A 14,024-nucleotide genomic window follows, 5' to 3' on the forward strand; every position below is an offset into this window, starting at 1 on the left:
GGGGTTCACCTCCAGAAGATGCGGGGCAACGTGAGTTTGGGCTTTGAAATACAGAGAAGAGTTGGTATAACTGAGTTGGTACTAGTAGTGAGCTGAGGATTGGAACATGTCCTGCAGTTCGGAGGAATATGGCTTTGGCGGAGCTCCGGGACTGGGCGGATCTCTCGGGTGGGCGTGGCTCCGGGAAGGGGCGTGACACAACGCCAGTGATGGGCGGGGGTGTGGCGGTGGGGCGTGGTGTGGCGCCAGGGCGTCGCGGGGCGTGGCCTCAAGGGGCGTGGCGTCGCGGGATCAGCAGAACCGGCTACCTCCCGAGCCGAGCCTCCGCTGGATCCGGATCTGGAGGCTGCGCCTCACTCCAGTCTCCAGCCCGAGTCGTGAGCCACCATCCCGCCACCACCGCCGGGCTGCGCCTAGACGCGGGCATGAGCCAGAGTCCCCAGCCCGCTCCTCGGTGCCCAGGTAAATGGGGGAGTGTGAAGCGGGGAGAGGGTCCCTAGGCCACACCAAGCTGTGAGAGATCCCGGCGACTCTCACCCTGGGGCGCCCTCGGTCACCTCAGGAACCTGCGGACTCTCCCAGCCACGGGAGTGTCTTGATTTAAGGGAGGAGGGCTCAGACGCGCCCCCCGAATCCAGCGGGACCCTGAAACTCCATGAGCCGTCCCCCACCCAGCTCCCATCTCTGGGAAGCCTAGGTCTGGACCTTACCTCACCTGCCCTACCACGTATTCCAACAGAGAAACCCTGATCTCTGGCTTCCTTAGCTTCTTTCCGGAAGCAGCCTTCCTCGCCTTCCTGATCCCCAAATTCCAAGAGACTTCTCCCTACTGCCTACCGGACCTGCAAGTGGCTTTCCGATTGATTGCAGTCCTCCGGGCCAGCAGTCTCTTGCCCTAAAATCTTCCTCCTCTGTCTCTGGGATTCTGCCCACCTTGGGGCCAGCTAACTGGTTTCTGTCACTGAAAAGGGACAGGAGCAGAGCCTTGGGCAGACAGGAGCTCTGTGCAACCTGCCTGCCTGGAGCTGTGGGAGCAAAACAGTTACCAAGCACTTGGGTGGAGGGCTGGGATGGAGGGCTTTGATAAGCCAGGGCAGCCAGGGGCCGGGTGTCAGCTCCAGCACATTCCAGCAGCCGCCAGGGCTGTGCTTTCTCCACATTCTTTGCTGGCCTTTTTCGGGGAAATGTGGCGTCCCAGGTGGATCCTGGAAGCTTTGTTCCTCTCACAGTTGCTTTTTCTGTGTGCCTGGGTGCTGGGTATTCCTGGGCAGGGCATCAGGCTGGATGTGACCTCACCCAACAACCCCAGCTAAGGTGGGGCCCCTAGCCAAGCTCAGAAATGGTGTCAGCAGCAGCACACGTCCCCTGGGGCAGCTTTGAACCAAACTGTGGGGCATAGAACCCACTGGTCCCCCTGGTCTCTTGGACTTTGCTGGTCCTGCCGGTTGGCACGGAGTTGCAGAGAAGTGAGAGCCTGCTGCCTCTCGCACACTCTCGGAGCAGAGCTAGATAGTGCTGGTGCTAGATAGTGTTGGTGAGGGGGAAAGGATGGGGACAATCATAGATTTAAAGTAGTGTCCCTCCCTACTCTGTCCTCTATCAGTGTCCTGGTCACTGGGATGGAGCTATAGCTAGACTGAAAAGGCTTGGACATCGGGGAACTGTCATTGTAGGTGTCTCTACATGACCAAGTGACAGATTGAAGGAACAGGAAAATCTCATAGTGACGCGTGATAGACCGTAACACTGGGTGCTGCGAGACAGCTAATTAGCAAGGCCAGGGTGTCAGGAGAGCCTTTAGGAGGAGGCAGACTTTCAGCCGAGATCTGAATGAGGCAGCGGAGTAGACTTGAGACCATAGGAGGGAAGTGTGTTAGAGGTAGGGAGCGGCAAATACCGAGAGCTGCCCTGAGAAGGTATTTACATATTGAGAAGTGGCAGGGCACCAGGGGAAACAGCATTGGTGTGGGGCACTGGACCATGTTCCTGGGGGCCATGAGTGTTCAGATGTCCTGCTTCCCTTCTGTTCCTCTACCCAGTTTAGTGTTTGGTCTGTCTTTGTGGCTCTCCCTAGACAGGACCTTCTGGGGCATGGGAATCTGCGGGAGCGCACCCTGCTGGCCCCAGATAGCAATCACAGATGGATGGGACAGCGGGGTAGGTAGTGGGGAGAGTTCTCCCTGCAGGAGACACCTGCAATCAGGTGTCTCTGCTGCGAAGTGGAAACAGACTGATGACAGGTGAGATTGTGTCCAGATAGGGCCGATCCGCAGCCCCCGATAAGATCTGGTCTATCAGAGGCGGGGCAGCATGGCCAGGCAGGCAGCACTGGGCTCTGCCACCGGTGGAACCTCTGTGTTTGTTCTAGAGCCAAAGCCTCCAGGCGGGATTCTGGGAGGAGCGCTCAGTGTTGCCCATGGAGCATTAGGGGATGCTGCCCTTCCTGGGGAGGGCAGCAGTGTGTTGTCCAGTCTGGCTCTTTGTGTTGGCCTGGCCCAGGGCAGCTACTGTCTTTCCAAGAATAACCAGCCACATTGATTCCAGGATAGAGGAGGTGTGTGTGGGTGGGTGGGGGGTTGCCCCTAGAATCATGGGAATGGCTACTGGCAACCCAGCTTAGCCATCTAGGTATGTGCACTGTCTCAAGGGCTTCATCCTAAAGCGGAGGGTGGTATAGCTCAGGTCCTCTCACCGTTGGAGGTATCTGTCTCTGCAGGCCTGGGAGAGGCTGGTGGGAGCCATGGAGGGACGGGGGCTTTCTCACTGCCCCTAGTTTTTTGTCTATTTAGCCTTTGAGGGACCTTCTGGGGCAGGTTAGTAATGACTTTCTGTTTAAGACCGTATACTCCCTCTTGGCAGGGACAGGGGTGGGCATGGATCCCTCTCTTGGTGTTACCTTCTCCATCCTCACCTTCCTAATCCTCTTTGCACTCACTCCATTTGGGGTCCTGGGTCAGTATTGAATGAGACCAGAGGCCAGAGCATGCTGGCCGGTCTTAGGCTCTCCCATAATGTTGATTTTTAGTGGTTCTGGGGCTGGATGTTCTATGGACAGACTCAGCAGGAAGCTCTGGGACCTTGGTGGCCATGGATTGTATAGGGGAGATGGTTGATGGAGCCAACAGGGAGTGGTCTGCACTGGGCATATGGAGGTTGGTTTGTAGTGGGGTTATGGCCTGGACTGGGCAGGAGGGTCTGGAGCATGTGTACCTTCTGGCTTCACTTCCTCAGTCAGAGTAGATTGGACCTTTGGCATTCCTCCTGTTTCTGCCTCCCTAGCTTTGGGATTACAGGCATACATCGCTACATCCTGCCTAGGTTCTTTAGAAAAAAACAAAAACAAAAACAACCAATGTGAAACTGAGGAATTGCAGTCATACTCCTGGTTGTCTGGGCCACTGAGCCTGTGGCTTCTTCTTTTTTAAAAATTAATTTATTATGTATACAATGTTCTGTCTGCATGTATGCCTGCCCACCAGAAAAGGGCACCAGATCTCATAGATGGTTGTGAGCCACCATGTGGTTGCTGGGAATTGAACTCAGGACCGCTGGAAGAGCAGCCAGTGCTCTTAACCTCTGAGCCATCTCTCTCCAGCCTCTAAGCCTGTGGCTTCTTGTAGGCTGCTTGGGAAACTGGCCTTGAGTGCTGTGGACTAGCTGCCAGGGGCCAGCTTAGCTTGATAGTCAGTTTGGAGGGAACTCCATAGAGCCAGTCCTTGTTCTTGGGACAAGACAACCCCAGAGGCAGGCGGTGGAGACAGAGCTGGGAAAATAACCCCTCTACCAGAGCCCAGGTGTGACAGGGCTGGCGAGGACTAGACCCGGGAGAGGCAGAGCACTTGCCGTGGGAGCATCCTGGACATGGGAGCTGGAAGAGAGGATGTAAAGGGCCTGTGCACAGGAGAGAAGTAATCGCTCTGCCCCACCTCTTGTTTGCATGTGCCCACTGGGGTGTCCCATCTGCTCCTCGTTAGGGATGCAATAGACAGGCCTCCAAGAGATTAATTAATGCCAAGATGCTGGAGGATTGAGATTCGTGCTTGCCCTAGGGCCCCATCCTGGAGACGCAGATGTCCAGCTAACTCCAGAAACGCTACTGCATTGCCACCCAGTATTCCTGGAGATGCGGGGAGCCATGTTGCTAGCATAGCCCTGACTCCTGAGGCTTCATGACAGAGAAAGCTTATGTGGTGGCAGGCAGCCAAAGGGGGCTACAGGACAACATTCCACTCAGGAGTGTCCTCATTCCTCTCTGGCTGTGTCCTGGGCTTCCTGTGTGACCTTAGGCTGGTGGCTAATTCTCTCTGGGCAACTTTCTTTTCCAGTGTATACTATGAAGGTGTTAGATTGGGTCACTGCTGAGATTGCCTGAGTCTGTGTTAACTGATCCCAAATCTTCCCCGGCTATTCCCATTTTTCCTGCATTGCGTAGGCTACAGCCCATGCCCTGGGTCATCCTTCCTATAATTAATGCCTGACCATGCTCAGGACATAACACAGCTTGGCTTGGCTAGACCAAATGGCCTGGTGGGGCCATGTCCCCACCCTCAGGCTGGCCTACTCCTCCTAGCTCAGGGCCAGGGTAAGTGTCTACTTCCTCAGAGGCCACAGCCTGCAGTCCCACACATTCCTCAGACTTATCCGGGGCCCCACCCCCTGGACTCTACCCTCCTACCCAGGGAACGCCAGCACCCAGCAGAGCTGCCCAAGAGTCCAGGGACCAGGAGCAGGATCTGAATGGCTTGAGCTGGTGACTCCCAGCCTCTCACCAGGGCTGGGGAGAACCAGGTATAGTGTGGCGGGCAGAGGGCTTGGGGTCTGTGAAACCAAAAGTGTACTGTCTTTAACCTGGAAGTACAGGCTTTTGTAGATAAAGGACCCTGGGCCATTTTCTGGAAGTTCTCCGCTGGGATTCCAGCACCCAGGAGACGGGTGCTCTGGCAAGTTCCTTTAAGTCTGCCCCAAAGTTTTATCAGGATGGCCAGATGCTGCCAAGCTGAGGGGCCAGGCTACTCCAGAGTCAGCTACCTCCCTTCTTCTTTTGCCTTCGCCTCCACAGCAAGCAGAACGGGAGCCAGCCAGCCAGCCCAGGAAGGGGTTAACTGCCAGCCCCAGCCTTGAGGGAGGGGACTGGGCTGGACCATTTTCCTGCTCTGCCTCCACCTCGCTTTTCCTGAATGGTTCTGCCGTCCTGGGGTGGGGAGGAAGGGAAGGAGGAAGGGCGGGCGGGCAGGCGGGCAGAGGGAGGGAGGAGTGTGGGAAGAGGAAGGAAAAAAAAGGAGACAACCAGGGGAAGAGAAAGATGTCACTGGCTCTAATCTCCCTGTCATTTGGGTTTCCAGCAGGAGCTGGGCGAAGCAGCTGCTAGAACAATGCTGAGGCGGGGGAGGTGAGGAGTGTCTTGAACAGGTGATCAGGGAAGACCAAGACACCTGGGCTTATCACCTGAGCACCCACCCCTCCCGGCCTCAGCCCAGCCGGCACCCCAAAGGCGGAGGGGCAACCATGGCGACCAATTTCAACGACATCGTCAAGCAAGGCTATGTGAAGATGAAGAGCAGGAAGCTTGGGGTGAGCCACCCTGGCGGGGGCCCTTGTCAATTAAACAGTACCGAGGACGGGTCTGGAGGCATGGTGTGTGGGGGCCCCCGCCAGCATTGGGTACTGTGTGATTGTGGTTCGAGGCTTCTCAACACTGGCTGGCTGGCATGTACCCGGCCAGCCTCTGCCTACTGCATCTCTTGCCCCAGCTGGGCTGGCTGGCATCCCAGCCGCTGGACCAGTAGTGGTAGCTGACAGTCTGGCAGAGGCATCCCTGCTATTGTTGAAGTTGTGGCCACAGCAGTGGCTGTGGCAGCAGAGGAGGTTGGCAGCCACCACCGGGTAGCAGGAGTGACTGGAAAGCGAAGCTGGCAGAGCTTTGGCTCCTGGGCCTCCTCCCCTTACTCCCCACCCCCTTTCCTCCCCTCCTCCCCACCTCTCCTATCCTCTTTTCTTTAAAGTGACCTCTCTACCTCCCACCCGCCGCCACCATGCATCCGCTTCTCAACTTGTTCTGAGCCTGGACTCATCATATTTTAGGTGGTTGTTTTGGGTGCTAAAGAAGTGTTAGGAAAGGGGAGTGGCTTGTTAGGAGGTAGGGGTAGGGACATGGGGGCGGGGCAGAGGCCGACACTTCCCCATCTGTGGATGAAATGGCCCTTGCTCTGGGATAGGCTGCTTTCTTTGGAGTTGTTGGCATTGTTGGCGGTGGCCCTGAGGTGAGGCTTAGTGGGGTACATACCCCTAATCAGCCCATACAGGTTTCCAGCTGGGTGGGGAAAATCCCCCAGAGGCATGAGTGGGGCCCTAGGGTCCCTTTGAAATCTCTGCTCCCCTGCCCACCCACTACTTCCAATGAGAGTCTCTTCCCAGCAGGAAAGCAAGCCCTGGTGACAGGTGACTCAAGTCTGTTTTTCCCAAGACTCCTGTCCCTCCCTGCTACCTTGATGGGTTAGGCTCAAGGCTTCCTGGGCTAGCCCGAGGGTGAGGAGATGCCTAGGGATCACCTGGCTTCCCCAGGGCCACCATGGAGGGGGGGGTGATTGTTGTTCCTACTGCCCTTCTGGGGTGTCTTATGTTCAGAAAAGGCCAGTAGCCCACTGCCATCGACTGGGCCATCAGGGCTTTGAGGCAGGGTGGCTGGGCCTGTTTGAAGTCTCACTGGCCCAAGCCTGGTAGAGACCCTGCTCTTTCCTCTGAGACAAAGAGCAAGGCTGAGGCCAGGCCCAGAGAACGAGGACCTCACTCCTGCCACCATTCCTTATTCCCACGCTTAGATGCAGCAAGTCCCCAGGGGCCAGCAGAGCTGAGGCTAGCAGGGCTTGCCAGGAAAGCACTGGCTACAGAGCAGGCAGGTAGGGTCAGCTTTGGCCCTGTTCACGGCGGGGGGGGGGGGGGGGGCGGGCAGGGGGGAGGGAGATTCCCAGGCCTCAAGCAGAGAGTGGATAGACCAGGGGAAAGAACTGGCAGGCGGGGTGTGGCCTGGCCCAGACTTGTATCTACTCTACCTAGGGGCTTCTGCTCTCCACAGACCTGAGCTTACCTTGCTTCTGCAGGAGAGGCAGCACCTTGCCATTGTCCCAGGCGGTGTTCCTGTCTCAGGCTCCTGAGAGCAGGGGTGGGCTGGGGGTCCTGAAAGGAACGGGAAGAGGATAAAGCCCGCCCTCCCCACCTACCTGTCAGGGCCTCCCTCCCTTCCTCCCGCCCTCAGCAGAGTAGAGCCTGGCAAAGCACTTAGGAAAAGCTGATCAAAGCCCTGGGAGAAGTGAGGAGAGCTCTTGAGTGCATGGCTCCCTGGGGTTGTGTGAGTGTGTATCCTGTAACCAGGCAACCAGGGTACTGGAGGGGGGGCAGGCCTCTACTCTCATGTTGCTGCCTGCTGGGGGTGGGGGTGCTTGGGTAGCTCACACCCATTCATTTATCTGTCCATTCATCCAGCTGCCCATCTTCCTGTCCACCCTGTCCCTCATGTGGCCACTCACCTGCTCAGCGTAGCTGTCAGTAATTGCTAACAGGTCTAAGCAAGGAGTGTGAGAATATGGTATCCATGTTCTCTGCTTAAAAGGCTCAAGTGGACAGAGCAGGGCCGAGCTAGGGACAGGGGTACAGTGGTAGATACACTTCCAGCATTCCAGACAGGAATTTGAAGTGGCCCAGCTCTAGGTAGTTCCAGTGAGAGGGACTGTCTAGATCCATTTTGTTCTGTGACCTGCCTACAGAGGGGGTAGCTGGCCCAGTGGCCTCCTCCCCTCCTCTACTCAGCCCAGGCCCCCTTTAAGACTCTCTTGTTTGCACTGACAGTGATACAGGGATGCCCGGGGAATAGGCCTGCCAGGCTTGAAGCCTGCTGGCAGGAGCTGGTAAATCTATCAGACTGGCCAAAGAGAGCCTGTGGTAGGAGGGAGGGAGGGGCCCTGCAAGGAGAGGTAAGATGGGCAATTTGTGGAGGTGCTGGGGCAGTCTTTCATGGTGTCTGACAGGCCAGGTCTCTTCTGGAGAACAGTCACCTCCTTAGGAGTTCATGAAGCGCTAGAGAATCTCACTGGCATAGGGCATTAGTGGTTGGGACAGGCAAGATCCTGCCAAGGAAAGCTCCTGTGTTGTGTGTGCATAGCTAGTTCTAAGCTCTGCCCCTTACTCTCTGTGGGCCTCTGGTCCCCATGGGAACTCACTGGGGCACGCTGGTGGTGCAGGAAAGTCCTGGGGGTAAGAGTGATGCCCCTCACACCAGAGAGCCTTGTCTGGACCCAAGAACAGGGCCATGGTGATGCAGAGCTGTGTGTAAGGGCCACTTCCTGTCCCTGGGAGACCCTGTCTGGTGGCCAGAGCCATCTGTCCTGTGGTGATGGGTGCATCTCTGGCAATGCCATATTAATAGGAGTTCTGCCACTTGTTAGGCCCTTCCTTCTTGCTTTCTTCATGATCCTCTCCCCTCCCCCCCCCCCCGAAATGGAGGCAATAACAGAACTGGCCTCAGGAGTAACCTCGACACTGACTGGCTAGGAAGCACCCCACAAATGCTCCTCCATTACATCAGTCATGTTCAGCACACGGAGGATCATAGAACAGCTCCAGAGCTGATCACAAACACCCACCTTGGTCATTTGGGGAGGACCGCCCCTCTGGTAGCTGCTATCGGGCAGTTACCATCTCCAGGTTTTCTCTAGGCTAGGTAGGATCCAGGGAGGGATGTGGTACTGCCCCCTTAGGAGGCTGGGTTAGCTCCAGGGCAGCATTGTTGTGGGATATGGTCCAGCAGCGACCTGACCTTTGTTCTTTCCCTGCAGATCTACCGGAGGTGCTGGCTGGTATTCCGGAAATCTTCCAGCAAGGGGCCCCAGCGGCTGGAGAAGTACCCCGATGAGAAGTCAGTGTGCCTCCGAGGCTGCCCCAAGGTTAGGGGCCTGGGCCCTAGCTTCCCCTACCTGTGAGCAAAGATGACTTGCTGAGTCTTGAGGTCTGGGCGAATCTTCCTGGGGGCACAGCTATGGGAGGCAGGGTGAAGTACCCCAGCCGGGCTAAGCCTCTTGGGATGTCCTCTCAGGTGACTGAGATCAGCAACGTCAAGTGTGTCACACGGCTCCCTAAGGAGACCAAGAGGCAGGCAGTGGCTATCATATTCACGGATGACTCGGCTCGTACTTTCACCTGTGACTCAGGTGAGGCCTCAGGGCGGCAGGCTCCGACTGGTCTCCTGGGCTGGTAACAGTGGTTCAGGCAGTGGGTAACAGAGCAGGGCCAATCCTGGCAGGAAGGGTGGGAGGGGTGTGTCCCTGGTGGAGTAGGTCCCCAGACTAAGGCAGGCAGCCAGGTAAGGCCCTTGCCTTCCCTGCAAAGTGCAGTGGTTTAAACCCAGGCAGATTGCGTGGGCTGCTGGGGGCTCTGAGCTGGCAGAACTGTGAAGTGTGATTTTTCTCTAGAGCTGGAGGCAGAGGAATGGTACAAGACGCTGTCAGTGGAATGTCTGGGGTCACGGCTCAATGACATCAGCCTCGGAGAGCCAGACCTCCTGGCCCCAGGAGTGCAGTGCGAGCAGACAGGTGAGGCTGGCGCGGGGTCTCCAGGTGGGGTGGGGTCTCCAGGTGGGGCGGGAGGAGGCTGGGCCCTCAGTTAGTCCTGCTGTTGTCCTCACCCTCTGCCACCGCAGATCGCTTCAATGTCTTCCTGCTGCCCTGCCCCAACCTGGACGTATACGGCGAGTGCAAGCTGCAGATCACCCACGAGAACATCTACCTCTGGGACATACACAACCCCCGCGTGAAGCTCGTCTCGTGGCCCCTCTGCTCCTTGCGCCGTTACGGCCGAGATGCCACACGTTTTACCTTTGAGGCGGGCAGGTAGTACCGTCTTTCCTCCCTCCCTGTACCACGTGGCCACTATGGAGATTGCTTTCTGCATGGCATCAGCATTGCAACCCAGAGGGGATAGAATGCTTTAGCTTTACAGACGAGGAACTCAGGGCCTCAAGAAGCCATTAGCTACAACAGGCAGGTTGATTGAAGCTGCATACCGAACACATCTCCCTGGCTCAGTCACTGCTGCCAGGGCACACTCTAGCTTTGTGATTGTGGCCTCAGTACCAGTTTCCTGTAGGGGACTAAAAAAGCGCCTAGCCTGCTGGGACTTCACCAGCCTGCTTAGACTTTAGCACTGCACCACCCTGTGTAACCTTGGCTGAGCTACTCTTAGGCTGGATGCTTTGGTTTCCCCTTCTGTAAAACCCGAGGAAGCTGTTCACTGTGCAGAGCAGAGGGTAGCAGAAAAGCTACGCTGGTAAATTTGTGTGAAGTCTTCAAACCCCCACTGTGTATGTGGTAACCGCTCAGCTCACGTATACTGTGGCCCAGGTCCTAGACCACAGCCACCCTGTCCCCTGAGGTCTTGGTACAGCCACAGCTGGCACACAGAACTCGCACACCCACAGCGCAGTTCCTGACACCTTGCCCACCCTGCTTTCCGTGTCCTTAGGATGTGTGACGCTGGGGAAGGACTCTACACCTTCCAGACACAGGAAGGGGAGCAGATTTACCAGCGGGTTCACAGTGCCACCCTGGCAATCGCTGAGCAGCACAAGCGGGTCCTGCTGGAAATGGAGAAGAACGTGAGGGTAAGGCAGTGGCTGCTGTTGTTCCAGGGCACTGGGAGGGTGGGACAGACATGCCAGCTAAATCTCCACCAGCCTGTGCACAGGTGAGTCGGGCAGGGCCCTGGGCTGGCAGCTCTGTCCCCGGAACTAACACAGGGGACCCCTTCTCTGTGCCACAGCTGCTGAACAAGGGCACCGAACACTACTCATACCCCTGCACACCCACCACAATGCTGCCCCGCAGCGCATACTGGCACCATATCACAGGCTCTCAGAACATTGCTGAAGCCTCCAGCTACGGTGAGTCGTCGTGTCTTGTCCCTGTGGAGGCCTCCTGGGCAAGGGTCTTTGGTCCTGGATTCAAATTCTGAGCCTGGATTTCTGACCACAGGTGAAGGGTATGGGGCAGCCCAGGCCAGCTCAGAAACAGACCTCCTGAACAGATTCATCCTGCTTAAGCCACAGCCCAGCCAGGAGGACAGCAATGAGACCCAGACTCCTTCCCAGTGACAGCTGGACTGCTGGGCGCACTGACTGCTGGGCCACCCGTGGGAAGGCTAACTGCAGTAGCCCGTGGACAGCCTTAAGGAGCTGTTGGCCAAGAGCCTGAAGAGAGCAAGCTGTCCCTCCTTGCCCTCAAGGGTGAGGCTGGACCTCAGCGCATGGCTGGCCACACCACCTGAGCATGAGGGGCTAGAGCCACCGTGGGACTATATACTGTTAAGGGTTTTAATATATATGGCTTATGACATATTCTGTATTAATGAGGCGTCCCTTTATCCCTCCCCAACACATACCCATTTTTAATTCCATGACCAGGTGTGGTCAAAGCTGTTTTTGAGTATGAGGGCAGCTGTTCCTGTCCTCATTGAAAAAACCTCTCCTGCTGCTGAGACCGTTTGAGCTGCCAGGGTCAGTGGAGGGGAGCAATCAGACTGGTGCTGTCTGCGGGTTCTTCCTCAGAAGCCCAAGGGCCAAGACAGCAGATAGTGTCTGTCCTTTGGGCCAACAGTGACACAGGAAGGACCCAAACTTCGCTGTACCACGTGGTAGCCTTGCACTTAGGAGTTTGAAGCAGAGGTGGCATTCGGTTTTAAAATGCACTTTCTGCACTGGCTCCTTCCTGCTCGTAGGCTGAAGATGTCTTCGGGCAGGGCGCCCGTTACCTCAGCAGTAGAGAATGGCTGGGGCCAGCCTGGAAGGCTGCAGAACTGCTGTGGGGAGCACCCTACTGGCCCCCTTTACTGAGTGGGGGTATAATGCTGCAGCAAGGGGGGGTCCCTTGCCCTGGGTCAGCCACCCCAGGCCAGATTCCAAAACCAAGACCTTCCCATCTCCTGACAAGGTGCTGAGGCTCCCTGCAGAAATGCAATTAAAGCAATTGATTTTCTAGTGCTGGTATTTATTGACTACCGTGCAGAAGGGCTATCTTTCTATTCACATCAAACCTTTTGTTGCGTGTTTGTTTTTTAATACTTTAGGGTTCTGATTTGTGGGAACAGACCTTGTAAATAACCACTGTTCACATTTGTGGCAGGATGATAAAGAGGCCTCCTCCCAGAGGGGCCCTAGAGCCAGGCAGGTGACCCAGGTAATGACCACCCAGAGGTCAGCTTGTCTGCAGAAGATATGGGCTCAAATCCTCGGGAGGGAGGCAGAGCTGGCTCAGTTAGTGGCACGATGACGCATGAAGGAGATTATGTTGTGCTCTTTATTGCCAAAAATAAAAACTTGTAAAAAGACAACTACTGTTGATCAATAAATATCCTTTCCTTTATGTGCTGGTGTGGGCTTTTCTCCAGGCTGCCCGAAAACCATGATGGGCAGGTTTGTTACTATCTGGAGACATGCTAAGGGTAGGGCCTGAACTTCACTTAAGAGAAAGGAATGTGGGAGGGGTCTGTGTGTCCCCTCCCCCCCCCCGCCCCAAAGTCAGGTCAGAGTATAAAACAGCAAGTTCACCTGTGGACAGAGAAGATAGCCAGGGTCTAATACTAGTCCCAAAGGGTGACATCTCAGCTTAGGGACACCAATAAGCTGGCCCTGACCCTGGGAAGACTTGACACAGGCTGCTTCAGTGAAGGTACTAATACTCAGTCCCAACACCAGAAGCCAGGTAGACTATGAAAGCTCCTTTCCCTGGACAGAGATTTAAACAGCTGGACTGACCAGATGTCTAAGTCAGTGGTTCTCGACTAGGAAGCAGTAGGGCCCCCTACTGCTAGTGAGCTAGGAAACAGGATGGAAGGGGTGCCTGGGGTTCTGAGGAATACCACAGTGATCAACAAGGTAGGCCAGGGATGCTAAATGCCTAGTGAAAAACTGCCTTGCCTAATACCAGCGGAACCCTGGCAATCTCTCCGGGAAGCTTGAGCAACTGCAGTCCAGAGCCTTGAAACCAGAAAGCTTCTCAAGACCTGAAGTCCAGTGGTCACCTTGAACCTAGTCTTCTGCAGCGGGCGAGCTGCGGCTAGTTTATGGTGAGCACGTCACTCTGGATCTCATGGCTTAGCTGAGTCTGTAAGTCACTCAGCTTCTTCTTTAACCCAGAGAGGGCTGAGAGGACAATGGTTTCAGGGCGCAGTGAGCCACAGGACTCCACATTGTAGTAAAACCTGAGGGACAAGAGAAGGGTGAGAGCCCTCGTGAGGCAGGCTTCCCTTCTAGCCTGTGAGACTTGATTTCATTCCTACGAGGCGCTTGATCTTGGGACAGGGCTGACTTCCCTTTACTAAAACCTCTTCTGCAGAGTGGTCCAGATCCACTTTGCAGTTCCTCAGGGAAGCAACAGCTGCTTCAAAAAGGCGCTGTTGAGCTGGGCAGTGGTGGCAAACACAAGCCTTTAATCCCAGCACTTGGGAGGCAGAGGCAGGTGGATCTCTGTGAGCTCAAGATCAGCCTGGTCTAAAGAGCGAGTTCAAGGACAGCAAGGGCTACACAGAGAAACCTTGTCTTGAGGGGTAAAAAAAAAAAGGCATTGCTGAAAAACTCTAAAATAACTGTGTTCGTGCATTTCTACATTGGAGACAGCAGGAAAGGGAAAAAAAAAATCATACATGACACTGGCCACAGCTCTCCAGTTGCTTCAGGATAGGGCTATGGTCAGTTCTGCTCTGGCTTGAGCTTGGACAGACTTAGGTCAGAAATAGATAGCATGGGGCAATAATAAGGCCCTTTCTTCATGGTAGCTAGAGAGGGATGAGGACCAACTCAGAATGTGTAACGTGAGTTTGACAGTTAATTCTCCTGTTACATGGGGGGAAAGGGAGGTTGGATGTGTCTGCCCAACAGCCTCTCCCATCTACATTCTTACAATTACAGTTCCAAGCAGTACTGGGCCTTACCTCTCTGGCTTGCCATTGGGGTCATAGGGAGCCTGAGACTCATCCTCATCCAG

The 14,024-nt window shown here is 55.7% G+C and overlaps 2 protein-coding genes across 2 annotated transcripts in view; one reads left to right on the forward strand and one right to left on the reverse strand.

Annotated features, from left to right (window-relative positions):
- The first annotated feature begins 316 nt into the window (after positions 1-316).
- Dok4 (docking protein 4) lies at positions 317-12,372 on the forward strand. Its single transcript, XM_038313000.1, has 9 exons — positions 317-462; positions 5,343-5,571; positions 8,829-8,936; positions 9,086-9,200; positions 9,462-9,581; positions 9,689-9,878; positions 10,510-10,648; positions 10,807-10,927; positions 11,019-12,372. Exons 2-9 carry the CDS (start codon positions 5,506-5,508, stop codon positions 11,135-11,137), a joined length of 978 nt encoding a protein of 325 aa, XP_038168928.1. The 5' UTR covers positions 317-462; positions 5,343-5,505; the 3' UTR covers positions 11,138-12,372.
- Positions 12,009-14,024, reverse strand: part of Polr2c (RNA polymerase II subunit C) — an 8,027-nt gene continuing 6,011 nt past the window's right edge. Inside the window, exons 8-9 of the mRNA XM_038313002.2 lie at positions 13,972-14,024; positions 12,009-13,242 (exon numbers count right to left, since the gene is read on the reverse strand). The exon at positions 13,972-14,024 is cut by the window's right edge and continues 22 nt beyond it. Coding sequence (XP_038168930.1) covers positions 13,098-13,242; positions 13,972-14,024 — 198 coding nt within the window. The 3' untranslated portion in view covers positions 12,009-13,097. The remainder of the gene's footprint in view (positions 13,243-13,971) is intronic.

This window comes from Arvicola amphibius, chromosome 15 (assembly GCF_903992535.2).
Source record: "Arvicola amphibius chromosome 15, mArvAmp1.2, whole genome shotgun sequence".
In the NCBI taxonomy this organism is placed as follows: domain Eukaryota; kingdom Metazoa; phylum Chordata; class Mammalia; order Rodentia; family Cricetidae; genus Arvicola; species Arvicola amphibius.